This window comes from Amblyomma mixtum, chromosome 1, assembly GCF_055824585.1.
Source record: "Amblyomma mixtum isolate Tamu chromosome 1, ASM5582458v1, whole genome shotgun sequence".
Classification (NCBI taxonomy): domain Eukaryota; kingdom Metazoa; phylum Arthropoda; class Arachnida; order Ixodida; family Ixodidae; genus Amblyomma; species Amblyomma mixtum.
Genome location: NC_143012.1, coordinates 34,115,074 through 34,130,130, shown reverse-complemented (window position 1 = coordinate 34,130,130; position 15,057 = coordinate 34,115,074). Strand labels below are relative to the sequence as shown.

At 46.4% G+C, this 15,057-nt stretch overlaps 1 protein-coding gene across 1 annotated transcript in view; it reads left to right on the top strand.

Annotated features, from left to right (window-relative positions):
- The window catches only part of LOC149365980 (uncharacterized), a 77,511-nt gene extending 62,812 nt beyond the window's left edge, over nucleotides 1-14,699 (top strand). Inside the window, exons 16-22 of the mRNA XM_089547447.1 lie at nucleotides 454-626; nucleotides 3,360-3,529; nucleotides 4,890-5,044; nucleotides 5,985-6,063; nucleotides 6,189-6,342; nucleotides 10,156-11,797; nucleotides 14,250-14,699. Of these exons, the coding sequence (XP_089403573.1) occupies nucleotides 454-626; nucleotides 3,360-3,529; nucleotides 4,890-5,044; nucleotides 5,985-6,063; nucleotides 6,189-6,342; nucleotides 10,156-11,797; nucleotides 14,250-14,635 (2,759 nt within the window). The 3' untranslated portion in view covers nucleotides 14,636-14,699. The remainder of the gene's footprint in view (nucleotides 1-453; nucleotides 627-3,359; nucleotides 3,530-4,889; nucleotides 5,045-5,984; nucleotides 6,064-6,188; nucleotides 6,343-10,155; nucleotides 11,798-14,249) is intronic.
- Nucleotides 14,700-15,057: the final 358 nt, after the last annotated feature.

The window sequence follows — 15,057 nt, the reverse complement described above, 5'->3', positions numbered from 1 at the left end:
AAGCAGTTATCAGAAGGATGTGTTGGAAGCGAATTCATGTACAGTGGGGATATATTTGCCAGCTTTGCATACCGGGAACTAAGAAAAAGCGAACTTTGGTTTATAAGGATTTATAAGAAGTCTGTTTCTAGCCTACCAGTTAGCAGTATTATTCAGGACTTCGTTAAGCTTCATGGTAAGGGAGTTCAAACATTTATTCGATTAAAGAAGAGTAGTATCATTTGTGTACAAAACACACGCAGAAGTCATGGTTAAACACTTAGATGGTTGATAAATATTAGAAATAAAAGAGGGCCAAGTATCGAATTCTTGAGAAACGCCAATGTTTATAACCTTGTCGGAGATACTAACCAGAGAAAATAAGAATTAGTTGATTAGAGGGAGCACGCAGTATGTTTTTTGTGCGACTGAGCGGGCAACCTGGCCAAAATCGGCGGCTCATTCTTCTCGCAGTGAGCGTGCAGTGCAACCAGCAGGACATGTTGCTGGCGATGAACTTCGACACGCCCTTCCACGGCCGGGTCTACGCCAAGGGCAATCCGGCGCAGTGCTTCGTGGTGGGCAACGGACAGAACACGCTCCAGTTCGCCGTCTCTCTGGGATCCCGCTGCGGAACTCTGCAGGAGGTGAGCGCCCCCTCTCGACCGCCGCTTTTCACCTAAAGAGCTAGCGGCCGAGCCCAGGAAATCTGCACAAGCGCTTCCCAGTGGACATTAAACTTCCCATGGACGTACTGCGGACGTCTACAGGACATTCACAGGATGTCCGAAGGAGTTCCAGTGACCACTGGCTTCTAGTTGTTGCGGCTGCCGTCACGTGCTGCATGGCGCTGAGCATCAAAAATTAGGGCAGGAGTTTTTAGTGTATGCTTCACCACACTGATTTTCTAAGACTGCCAAGACTGTTCGATGCGTGCGAGGCAAGTAGTTCGTAGAAGAGATTCTGCAGCACGTAGGAAGAGTAATCTGTCATTATCGCTGTCTTAGCGCACCATTTCGAGGAACGCTTTAGTTTTCTTTCAATTAGTAATGAAAACAATCCCGTTCAGTCACGCTGTGATAGCCTTTGCCGGCCGATAGCTGGCGCCGTTTCGTGATGTCCAGGAAAGCTGGGCATGGTTTGTTTGCACTAGTTCTTGAATGCAGCACAAACTGCGAGAAGACGAATAAGAAAACTATTTTTTAATGGTGTTATCAGATGCCAGTTTTAAGGGTAGCAAGGCAGGAGCGGGTGCTAATTGGTGCTTCATAGCGGAGATAACGCGCTTGAAGGGACGGAGAACTGAATTTTAAGCATCCAATTTTTTTTTTCGGCGAAAAGGAAAGCTCGCTTCCTAAGGTGATTGATTCCGCGACGGCTGCAGACGATTTTTTCTGAGAAATTTTAGATCAGTGCGTGCGTCCGTTTTTGTGGTGGCCGATGCTGGAAACCGTGATACCGGGATGGAAACCATGATGGAAACCATGAAACCATAGACTAATATAAATATCATCCTCCAGATATTGATTAGACACTCCTTATGAAGGAGCATCTATTTCAGTTTCCACACCCAAAGGTGCTACGGCAAAGTGTGTTGTCCGGATCAGATCAGCGCGATACCTTGACTATGTTCTGGGTATCTGTCCTGTTTCTTTTTTTAAATCTTGATACAGGTGTAATGCCTCTGCTATGTGTTTCCCTAAAATTAGCTGGTCCCATGAAGTTGCGTGTTATAGAGCCAGCCAAACAGGCCCAAAATCAGAGAGAGAGTTTGTGTTCATCATTTGGGGATACGAATACTTTCCATTTGGGACATTCACATGAAATATGTGACGAGAAGAGTGCCTCACTGAAAAACATATTCGCTGGTGGTTGGCTGCATGAGGAGCCGTACGTTGTGTCATGCCAGAGTGGCGAATGCAAGAAATAGCCTATCAAGATATGTGGATGACTTCATGGTCTTAGGAAACCATATTGTTCCCCCACATCCAATAACAGCATCTCAGTGGACACGCTGCTTAATATCCGAGGTGCTGTATTCCTCTAGAAACTCTCTCGATCGGCGTACTACACGTTCTTGCATAGCAAATGTTGATCGTGTGTCCAGAAGATTTTCTTTAAGACAACAATGTTCTATCTAGTTCACGAAGTTTTAACAGTAGTTGCGGACATTGGAGGGCGCTTTTATTTATTTATTTATTTATTGAACGCTCAGGGCCAGAGACATTCAAGAGGGGAGTGGTTACAAAAATACAACAAAAGAAACACACAGACAAAAAATAAGTGACAAAAAGTTTCTGCTATTTATGCAACGCGTTGCGAAAATGGTGGTTATCATTGATGTCAACGATTTCAGCGGGACGGTAGTTTCATTCACGTGAAGCACGAGGCAAGAAGGGCTGAAATGCTGATGAGGTGTTAAATGTTGAAATTCCAATCTTGTGGCGATGATCGGTGCGGCTTGAAGCGTAGTGGGGAGGAGCAATGAGTGCTTTCCTTTATTTCTTTATTCTTTATTCAAGAGTTACCCCGCATTTGCCCGAAGGCGTTATAGCAGGGGGGTTACACATTGGCAAAAAGCACATCTTCACTTGTAGAGCACACTTGCATTTCGGAAAGCCGGTTCCACTGTTGCACTGTTTTAACAAAAAATAAATTTGCAAACAAGTTCGTCCTGGTACGGTACTCTCTGATTTTACGGGAATGGTCATGTCGTTGAGAAACGTAAAAGGGCTGTTTAAGTAATTTTCAAAATCAATCCCCGTTTTTCCGTGAAATATTAAGTACAGCAATTTTAGCCTCAATTTTCTTCTACGGGAAGCGAGTGGTTCCCATTGCAATTCTTTTTTCATTGCTGTACAACTATCCCTTCGCCCGTACCTGCCCACAACGAACCTTGCTGCTCTGTTATGAATTTTCTCAAGTTTTTCAATTAACACCCGATGTGCAGGGTCCCATACAATACAGGCATATTCAATGATAGGTCGAACACAAGAGAGAAAAGCAGTTTTCTTGAGGTTTGGCTGCGAAGACCTTAAACTCCGCTGTATGAAATTTAGTGCCCTACCGGCTTTGGTAACCACATGATCCACGTGAGGATTCCAGGAACAGTCATCTGTTAGTATAACACCCAAGTATCTGTAAGTACATTTATGTGTGATCAATTCATTACTTAAGTACATTCATTCCGCATAGTGGAATGATGTTACAATTCATGAAAAAGACTGAGACGAATTATTTTTCTGCGACATGCTAAAGGCATAACTGTACAGAAAATTTGTACTGTACAATTAGTAGATTCTCGCGTGCAGGACACTGCGTTGTCAAAAAAAAAATCAGAGTTCGTGTGTTTTCTTTTTTTTTTTCGTGGAAATGCGCAGGGAGATGGACGCTATGCCAACGAAGTTGTCGTCCAGCAGCACCCGATCATCATGACTGACACGGATCGCAACATACGCGTCGTGTGTTCCTTCGAAGCGGGCGACAGGACCGTCACTCTCGGCTCTAGTTTTGCGAGAAACGGTGCCTACAGCGGCGGGCTGGACGTCACGTAAGTGGAATTGGCACTGAAATTGCATGGGAGCAGACGTTTCACATCGGTCACTGTGCCAGTGAGGTTTATCCTAGTTGGTGTTGTCCTCGTCAGTCGTAACGAAAAATCCGCAGTGACGTCACCAATGATGGATCGATTTATCACCTTCAGACCAATGGGTATAAAGAACTTTCGTGCTGACACGGTGGCCGGTAAGGTCTGCTAGTAGCGGTAATGTTATCAAGTCTGTGGATGTGGAGTTGCATACTAGTGTCCTTCTTCTCACGGCCCGAGGTGACACAAGCCTGAAAAACAAACGCCGAAGGCGTATAGGTTCGCTCAGAAGCCAGCGCACAATGGCGGTGCAATTACACTAGCCGCGCAACACTGCGCTAAACGTTCAACTGAAAGGTTTATTGAGGTTTACAATGAATACATACATACTAGTCCATACGGCCGTTCTTGTATGCTTGGCGGTGCCTTGGTACAAGCGGTTTTTCCGGAGGAAAACCGAGAACTGGTCTGATGGGCTGTGGTGCTCATTAGAAAGCTGATGGATTACTCGTGCCCCTGGAATTCGAATTTATCACCTTCCTCCTTTGATAGAGTTGCGTGCCACTAGGGGATCATAGCGGTTGGCTAAAAGAGTAAGGGGGGGGGGGGGTGTTGCATCTATTGGTTATCTATTGTTTCCCCCTGAACAGGGCTAAAGCTTAAGGATTTCAAAACGTTTTTTCCCACCATTACAGAATGATTAAATGAGGGGGGGTTTCTTTGCTCTGGTGTTACCGGACCCTTCAAAAATTAGTACAAGTGCAAAAGTCAAAAGGCCTATATATTATATACGCTGGTATATATCAACGAGGTTGTTAAATATAACTTTCATTCCCTATGGAACACTGTGCAAGATGTGATCCAAGCTTAAATTTGCTTCAACCTGAGTGGCTGAATAGATTACTGTCTAGCAGAAAGAAAGATAAAACATGCTTACCGGCGCCCACCTTTCCAAATGACGGTCGCCTTTAACTGCCTCATTCATGTAGCACATCATTTATTGCCGAATTGAAACTAAACAGGAAATGAACCAAAATCTAAAGTACCCAGAATTGTCGCCACTTTCTAACATTACTCCCTCAAACAACACTGTTTGTGTTTACTGGAGATTGCCTTGCAAAAATGGCCTTATTTTTTAATAAACGGCTGTTAATAACGAATATATTTTCGAGGACCCACTATAGATAGGACATCGCTTGCAATTTATTGTGCGGGTTTTTGAATAATTTTATTTTTGTTTCGTTCTGGATTCAAGCGCAGTGTATCATACCTTTATTTCTTTCTTTTCGTGGCTGGTAACCCTGAAGAAATGCTTTACCCACAGCACTCGCCATCAGCCAACCATAACGTCGGTCGTGACCAACACAGCTCCTCCGCCAAACGTTGTCATGAGGATTCTGGATCCGAGTGGCCGCGACGCGGGAGTGGTCGGCCTCGGAGATGAACTCACGCTGAGGATTGAAATCCAAGAACCTGGAAGTAAGATTCTTTTGTACAATAAGAGAACATGTCTACTTGGGGCAGACAGTGACCGCTGATCCGGATCATGAGAGGGAAATAACAAGTAGAATAAGCATGGGGTGGAGCACATATTGCAGGTTCTCTCAGATCATGAGTGGCAGTTTGCCAATATCCTTCAAGAGAAAAGTCTACAACAGCTGTATCTTATCGGTAGTCACCTATGGGGCAGAAACGTGGAGGTTCAGCTTAAGCTAAGGACAATGCAGCGAGGTATGGAAAAAACAATGATAGGTGTAATGTTAAGAGATCTGAAGCGGGCAGAGTGGGTGAGGGAACAAACGCGGGTTGATGACATCCTAGTCGAAGTCAAGAGGAAGGAGCGGGCTTGGGCAGGGCATGTAATGCGAAGGCAAGATAACCGCTGGTCCTTGAGGGTAACGGAGTGGGTTCCAAGAGATGGCAGGCGTAGCAGGGGGCGCTAGAAGGTTAGGTGGGCGGATGAGATTAAGAAGTTTGCGGGGATACGGTGGCGGCAACTGGCAAAAGACAGGATTCATTGCAGAGGCATGAGAGAGACCTTTCCCCTGCCGTGGGCGTACTCAGGCTGATGATGATGATGATGCACTTGTCTTTTAGCGTTGGGGAGGGGGGGAGAGGGGGTAGTAGCAGTCTTAAGTTGTGATGCAACCATTTGTGCATGCTTTGTATACCGTGGGCCACTTGTTGAGTCTTAACAAGCAGTTAGTAGTTAGCCTATACTGCGGTTGTCGACTTCAGTAGTAAGAACCATGCCAAATTGATCGCAGTTTCCATTTGGAAATCCATCTCTTACAAGCTTTGGACGTACACGTCGACATCCAATTCGTTGAAAACAATGTCGTACTGTAGGCGCTGAATAAGAGACATCAAATCGGTATTGACAAAGCGCCCTCACCTCACTCATCATTTTTCATTCCAGGTGCATTTGCCATCTTTGCACGGAACCTTTATGCTAGGAGCTCCAACGGAGAATCTCTGTTCCTCATTGACAGCTTAGGGTGAGTCCCAGTGGCGACTTATTTATCATTATCAGCCTAACATAGCATGAGATTCTGTCGTGTTTGCTTGGTATGTTTACGACGATGCGATTGTGCATGCATTGATATTGCGATTGGGTGTGCAGGTGTCCCGTGGATCCCAGCATATTTCCAGCGCTGCGACCGGACTACAGGCTTCCGGGAGCTCTGTTCGCCAACTTCAAGGCGTTTAGATTTCCCTCGTCCGGAATGGTTAACTTCGAAGTGCAAATCAGGTTCTGCCAAGACAGATGTGACCCGGTAAGAGCAACTTATTCGCTCCGGTTATTAATGCAGCTTATTTCGGTATATTCCTGTCATATGAAGTGCTACATATCCTTTGTGGCACTGCCGTGCCCTTACGAAACATTATTTTGACAGTCTATAGACAGTTTATAGGCTTTTCTATAAAGTCTATAGATTTTTATTGACAAATCCTATAGACTATTCTATAGAGAATGCAAACCCTATAGACAGATTATAGATTGATGCCTATACACTTTTAATAGACTTTCATCTATCAACAGTCTATAGACTATAAATAAACAAACGGAAATATCAGTTGTATGACAATAAAGTCTGTACAAACTCTTCATATACATTTATCTATAGACAGTCTATTGACTATGAATAAACAAAAGGAAATTTCTATTGGAAGGCAATAGTCTATAAAAACGCTATAGACAGTCTATATACCATTTTTATGAGGGTGGTTCACGTTGAAGCACACACTGCTGGCAGGCGAATGACGTTTATTTGAGGCCGCAGGCCAATATTAATTATAAGCGCGTCACCTAAGGCTGTTTGCAATGTTTAAAAAACAAGCTGTAGTTTAGGTAGAACAGCGCTTTCTTTGGCATAGCATTGTCAGCGGTGGTGTGCGTCGGAGTACAGCCCAGACGTGTTAACTAACAGGCTGGTTAACTAAAACTATAGTAGGATACAACTTAAAAAAACAGCAGTTGCTAACACTAGGCCATGGTCCGCGGCGTCCTGTATGACTCCGCCGGCTAATCGTAACAGTAAATGAAATCAGCTTTTTAATTTTTGACTATATTAAACAAGCGACGTATCAAAATTCTAGAGCTTGTATTTTTGTTTCGTGGTAAGCTTCTTGTTTAGGTAACTAGAAAAGTTTCAACAACGCACTACTTTTTTGTCGCGGAGGAATCCTGTGAGGCGGTCGTAAATGGGGGCGGAGCTTCACTGCAGACTTAAGTTGTATCCGACTGTAAGTAGTTGCCTTTCTTTGCTATCACGTAAGGCTCCTCACTTATAGGCAAGTTTGTAGCCTACCTTAAGTAAGACCAAAACCGTGCAGCCAGAGGGAGCAATGCCACGCCTATGTGCGCGCATCCCACAACATTGTGCCTGTCACATGCTCTCTACTCGCTCGCCGCTAAGGAATTCAGAAATTCGTCCACTGAAAACATCAGAGACGGATGTAATTTACGTGAATTGAATGTCGAATGAATATTTACCTTCACCTTGAAAACAAAGTGTGTTTAATGTTTCGGACTACTTAAGATTCATATCGATTGCTTGATTTTTCATTTCGCAGTTAATGTGTCTTTACATTAATTTTGCAAATCACATGCATCGTCTACAATGCAGAGTACGAGGGGGTACCCAAAAGAAACCGGACTAAATTTTTTGGTCGGCAAAGCTTCTGTGGTGCCGCGTTTTGCCACTAGGAGCGCATAGAACGAAAATTCCAGAGTCAGTAAGCCGAGTGCCATCGTTGAAGGAGGTCAGACTAGTTTAGGCAGAGTTTTAGAGTGACGACTGTTTTGTGTGAATGTCGTTTTTGCAATGACTGATTTTCGTGAACAGCGTGCGCCGGTGAAATTTTGATTTTTGCCCGGAAAAAGTTGAATGGAAACTCTTGAAATATCAAGAAAGACGTACAAGGACGATGCTATGGGGACAACTCAAGTGTTCCTGTATCGAATCCTGAATCAAAGCAATAAGCATGCCAATGGAAAACTTCAAATTCACCTCGCCTCAAGAAAGCTCGTCAGGTGAAACCAAACCTCAAAACAATGCTGATTTGTTTTTTCGACGACGTGAGAGGAGTCGTCCATTGAGAATTTGTTCCGCAGGGTCAGACAGTTAGCCAGGCTTTCTACTTGGATGTTTTGAAAAGATTGGGCAACTGTGTGCGGTGGAAGCGGCCAGATTTGTGGCGGTCGGGTGACTGGTTTTTCCATCATGGCAATGCCCCTGTTCGCACAGTTCTGTCTCTACGACAATTTTGGACCAAAAATGGCCTGACCCCTATTCCTCAACCCTCATACTCTCCCGACCTTGCCCCGTGCTACTTTCTTTGTTTCCTAGAATGAAAAAATAGGTGAATGGAAAGCGTTTCGCTGATGTTACTGAGGCGAATAAAAAAACGACGGAGGCACTGTCAAGCATCACAAAAGATGAATTTAAACAATGTTTTGAAAAATGGAATGAAAGATTCGACAAGTGTATCATTGCAAGTGGGGAATAGTTTGAAGGATATTGAAGGTCTGTGCTTAAAATGTGAACAAATACGTTCAAACAAAAATAAGTCCGGTTTCTTTTGGGTACCCCCTCGTATATTTACAAAGGTAAATATTGAAAGTCTTGATTTTCACTGTTATCTATCCTCGACCAGCGTGATTATATTTGCTTGAAACGGCTCACCTGATAACATTCCTAAACTTGTGCCCCTCTTGTTGCCTAGCGGCAAAGTTCCGCTCATGACCCGCTGCAAGCAAGGCGTTCAGGATGTCGCAACGTAATATCGGCCCCTCTTTTTTTCTTCCACTCAGTGGTCATGGTTCCTTCGAATAAATTCATTCATTCATTCATTCATTCATTCATTCATTCATTCATTCATTCATTCATTCATTCATTCATTCATTCATTCGTCACCTGTTTATTTCAAACGATTAGGATGTCATAATTTCAACTCCAAAACATGACCTAAATATATTTCGCTGCGATTTGAACATTTCACATTGTGCCGGGAAATGCGCAATATTTAAAAAAATTGACACAATCTAAGCATATTGGAAAAAAATTTTAGACCCCTCCTCGCTCCCATGAGTGTTGATATCTACTGATTACACTTTAATCAGTGTTATAAGTGCTTAAAGTATTTTAGATCCTGTTTAAATGCATGCGAATTCGATTCTTTATTTTCACCGCCTCATTTAAACGTGCTGGCGCTGACCCCCACCTATTTGAGAGCTCCTGAGGAGGAGGGTAACGGTGCAGGTTCAATTTGGCAACGGTGCAATTCGGCAAAACGTTTTGTCGTCCTGTCTTGGCAACATATTTTTTTTTAGTATTGTACTATTACGCGACAGCGTAAAGATCCCACTCTGCAAAAAAAAAAAAAAAAAAACTTCGTCGGCGTTACCGTCGTCGTCGTTGTGACCGAAAAATCCGTATTGGCCGAAAAGGTAGCTATGCCACACTCGGAGCGGCGGATCTGAAAAGACATTAGAACATTAGTTATGTGGTGATCAGAAGCTCGCAACAAGACTGAAACGTCATGAGGATATGTAAGTGTATAAATTAAACGAACTGCTCTGAAAACAGAATAAGGGTAGTCGGCAGTCGAACCCGTGAACCTCGGGTTGCGATTGAGACACGGAACTGCTAGGCCAAAAAAAAAAGGTCTTAATTATTGCGCTGAAATTTTGTTCCATTTAGATGGCGCCGTGGAGGCACGTTAGTAAGGCCTGGATAAAGCGGGGCCTTAATTATATGCACGTCGTGTGGTATTTAACAGAAATATTGTGATTGTGAACAAGGAAACAGTGTCTGCATGGGCAAGAGGAAGATCTGCCTCGTCATACCCTTAAAGGCGAAGCTTAACTATTCTCCCCGCTTTTTTCTATAGTAGTGTAGTATGCTCTTGTAGTACTTTTCTGTACTTCTGTAGCTGCGACAACGGACAGTGCAGTACTACAGAAAATCTACTGTTGCTGGAAAAACTTCTGTAGTTAAAAGTTCAAGTCACGAAATACCACAAAAGATCAGTTGTGTTTTTGACAAGGGGGAGTAAACTTGTTCTGTCCCTTTTTTTTTCATCAGGTGCGTTGCCAGAGCGGTACGGAGTCCTTCGGTCGTAGAAGGCGAGACGTCTCACGGCTGCGGGCACGATTTGCATTCAGAAACGGAACGAGACCCATCTTTCTGACCGCGCACCGACCGACGATCGTCATCCGGCCCTACTCTGTGAGAACAACGCCAACGACCTCAACCACGACCGAAGAGCCAACCACAACGACTACCGAGCCTCTAGAGACCACCACGACGGTTTCCACAGAGGGCTCCGCAGCAACAACTCAGAGCGACGTCGAAAACGTCACGGAAACGCGCGAGATCCCGGAAGCGACTAGCGAGGACGTTACGGTTACGCCTACTCTCGCTGAAAGCACCGGAGACTCTAGAATCGACGAAGAAATAACGGAAGGGATCCACTGGAATTCCACTGTCACTGAAGAAGCGACTGATGGGACAGTGACGCCGACACTGACTCCGTTTCCCGAGACAAATGAAACGGCACACTTCGATTCGGAAGAAGATGAAGATGAGGAAGGTGCAGGGGAACCACCCCTGATGTTCCGTAAGCAGGAAATGTACTTGCCCGACGAAATTAACTCTACGAGCCCTGATCAGCGGTCCCTGACGGACGGTGAAAGAATCGAGCAGGTCTCCTCGGCGGTTGTGTTCCGTGACCCAAAGCTTCCAAGCCCGCAACAACACGTGGTTGCTGCACTTCCCTTACAGCAAGCCACTGCGGTTCCTTTCGATTTGACCTCTCAGCCGTACGGTGGATACGGATTGGGATACGGCCGGCATTACGGCTCGTCTCCCGGGGCTCATGGCTCGTACGGGCGCGGCTACGAGCGACCGAGACATATGTCCTCGGAGGACAGACGTCAAGGAAGACTACCGCATCCCAGCCATGCGTTGCCGTATGCCCGTACATGGCGAGAAATGCCGTACGGCCCGCCGCCAAGACCAGCCGTCGACCCGGCGTGGTTCAACTACGAACACCGTCGATTGGATCCTAGCTCAGTGCGTAACGAGCAGCGGGAACTTTCCAGGAGCGGCGGAGGACCACATTACGAAGCAGGACGCCCCCCAGAAGTAGAGCAACGGATGGCCCGCTCGAACGAGTCGGTTGACCACATTAGCCGAGATGAACATCCTTCCTACGACACGCAGCGGCCCGATTCAATGCCTTCGCACAGCATTCAGGAAAGCATTAGCGGGGGCTCTTTCGGAAGGCAGCGCGGAACGACGGACGACAAAGGACATCCTGAGGACATCAGCCGACGCTGGCCGCCGGAAGAAGGCAGGGCCGACGCTTCGAATTTCGCCGCCAACGAAACGAGAGCCACGGTCGATTTCAGCGCCGGCAACGCTGGATTCGCTGACAACGCTTTGCCGCTGCCGCCGCAGGGTCCTACGAATTCCACGGGCGGCCAGTTCGTGCAAGAGACACGAGGAGGAGGAGGTGGTGTTGAAGCTGGTGGAGGAGGGTACGCCGCTTCCGTGATGCAGGAGATCGTCGCGACGACCGAGAAGCCGTACCCCGAGGAAGTGCCGCTCTCGCTGGCCATTATGGTCGGCGAAGACAGCTCCCCCCCGAAGCCCGACAACGGCTGGGCGAGGAACGCCGCCAACGTTGGCGGCGGCTACCAGCCGCCGCGGAGCAGAAAACGAGGTGAGGAAGTCGTCAGGCATTATGTAATGTGTATGCGCGCGCCGCTGTCCCTCCGCCGGTGTGTGTCAGAGAACGTAATGAAGACGAATTCCGCGCGTGCCGCTGCGGTCGCATTCCCTCCCTCTCTCTCGGGTGGCAGAGTCGGCCGGCACAAAAGAATGAGCATTAGGCCGTATAGAAAGTGGCCTTCCCCGGTTTGCGACTCTACTGTCCCCCGTGTGGACAAAGAGATCCCCGAGGCGACTGCGATCCGTCTTACTCTGGCCGCATTACCGGCTCTGGCTGTCCGAGTCTTTGTGGGCCAGCCGGTCGTCTCGGCGAGCCATCTTTTGTCGGCTCGTGTGAGGAGTAAGGCCCACCGTGCAAACACCTGATGGGAGCCAGTCCTATATTGCCGGAGGGGGGGAGGAAATGAGAAAGGCTATCGCACTTGCGGACGCGTCAACGTCAGTTTAGTTCTTTCTCATAATGATGTGTTCCAGTATGATGTGTTCTGGCACGTACCTCATTGGCGTCTGGGTATACTTGCTTCCGACTTTTAAAAAAAAGCAGAAACAAAGAAGGAAAGAAGAAAAAGAAGCGTCTCATTCTTGTACACGCGTAATAAGCCACGTTAGTTCCTAAAACTTCAGTAAGCGAAGCTAGAGAGTTAAACGGGCTACTTTAGGCACATGAGCGCTGAAAGTTTAAGTTAGGTAATGCACAAAATTATGATTTAATAAAAGTTACATCCACTGTGAGACGGCACCATACAAAAGCGCCATCTCCCTGTGGTTGCCTGTGCATGCGCTATAACTTTTTACTAAATCATTATGCACCAACCCACCCAAAAAGAAGTTTTAATGTAGCAGAAACTATATATTCAGATTAGGAAAACAGTACTTAGTAAGAATATATACCAGAGCTTTCACAATCATAGAATATAGATTTGCACGGATTTTAACTCCGGTGCTTTGCTTTTCGACGCTTCAGCGAGCGCTGTAGGTCTATCAGCATTGTCAATTAATTACGCTGAAATTCCGTCGCCAGCGAACCCCTGATGCGTCACTAATAATTCGAAGTTTTACTATTATAGGGAGGAATATTAACGATACGTACAACAGCAGAAGGCGCCATCATAGGGCACCAGATAAACATTGCCAGTTTTACCCGACGTCCACGGCTATTGAAGAAGTGGTGCTAATTTGCTGTTTGTTCTCCACGTTCACTTTGAACGCCTGTTGAAGGCAGTGCGTTCTATATCTAATTGCCGTTTGTTTAGTCAACCAGATTTTCAGGCTTTAGCGCTTTAGTGTGTAGCTGAAAAATGATGTTAGGAACGAAGGAACAGCACGGGTGCCAGCTCTAGTTATCGCTCTTGATGTTTTGCGGATGTACGTGGAGTACTAACCTTCACAAATAGTGTACGTGGTAGTAGTTGGACGGCAAATGAAACGTGCACGAAACCTAGTCGACCCATAAAAGGCTGGTCTTACTGCTCCTGATTTTCTCTAACGCTTAGGTGGCTTCTTTATCCGGCCACCGCTGCTTGATCCTGTGACCTCTGTTCGCTGACACAGATGAACCTCGTTATAAGGAAACAGTTTTTAACGAAGTGATGGATATAGGGAAGGAATGACGATTACCCTTGGGAGCTCGGTCGTCACGGGCTGTAACGAACCTACGGCTATAACGAAGTAATCGCCGGTGCCCCTTCAAATTCCTTATAACGATATTCAACTAATTGTTGGAAACCTTATTTTCGTTACACTAAAGTAAAACTCTTACTTGTGCTATAGTTGGTTCATGCTTGAAGATGTAACGAAAACTCCGCGACGATCGGCGACAAAAGCAGAACGCAAACAACAGGACCAGCGCCAGTAAAATGAGAGGCTGACGTGACCGTGTTCCTCCGCCCTATTCATGCAAAACTAGGGCACGTTCCTTTTTGTGCTCTAGAAATTCTCTGCATTCAGTGTTCTCTACCGTTCTCGTGCGACGCTAACTCGCAGAAGTGGTGATATCTGTTCATTTGTCCGATAAAGCCTGGCACACTCAGCTCATTCTCTGTACCGTTTTCCTTGAACCCTTTTATATCCCAATAATAAGTTTTGACTTTGATCTGCAGAAGACTTTTGAGGGATGTACCAACTTTTCTAACTTGTCTATTGTACCACTTTCCGTCATGGTTTGTGGCGAGCTACACGGGAACCGACTTTTCACCGTACGGCTTGTTACGGTAACAGAGAAGATTCTTAATTGTGGAAAACTTAGCAGTGGGTGGCAAAGAGTCTGGTGTGGGGATGGATGAGAAAAATTCGCTTGGGCACAGTGGCCGTGGCCGGCCGCGACGTTGCTAAACCAGGCTTGCCATTCATTTTTGCATTCTTTCGTCTTTTTTTTTTTTACCTCTATGAAACACGGTTCCTGAATGACTTCGCGTGCTTACTCAATACGCGTTTGTCTCTTGCAGAGCCTCCGATTCCGCCCCGAGTGACGGAGGAAGAGCCCGCCTGCGATCCGCAGAACACTATCATCATCACCGCGCTGGTCGTCTCCGCCATCCACGTAGGTCTGATGCTGGGCGGCTTCTTCTGCTTCCGGTGGCAGCGGCGCTCCATGAAGCGCAAGCAGCTCATCGCCTCCGTCATGGGCGACTTCCGGTTGCCCTCGGGCGGCGTCACTTCCGGCGTACCGCCGCAACTTCCACCGCCCACGGTGATGGCGACATCGGTCTCGAGTCGCAGCCACTACCAGCACGCCCCGACTCCGCGGGTGACCAGCGGGGGTCCCATGGTGTACGGCAAAGCGGACACGTCTTTCCGGCAGATGTACAGCGACTTTGAAACGCCGCCCTGAAGAAGCGTGTATGATTATGGCGCTGTTTGAGACCTTAAACTGCATATAAATACACCGAGGTGTATGGTCGTCGCACGGCGCAGGTATTGTCGCCATGGTCGTTGTTAGTTGTTATCAGCATCACTTTCCGGTAAAAGCCGATTTTTCATATTTTCGCGTCCGAAACATGTTTCATGAAAACTGGGTTGAACCGAGTTTTTACCCGGAAAGCCACCTCCCGCAGCTACCCGAGTGCTAACAAGAGAAGGTGTGGTGTAAAAAATAGTCGATATATTCGCAAAGGCCACAGACCCTGAGAAACCGAATTTGTGTGGTTTTCTTTCCGTACTCATGCCATCTGTATACGATATAGATGGGAATATGAAAGAAAGAAAGCATCAGCAGCGGCCGTTTAGGCTAACTGAGTGTAATGGCAAACGCAA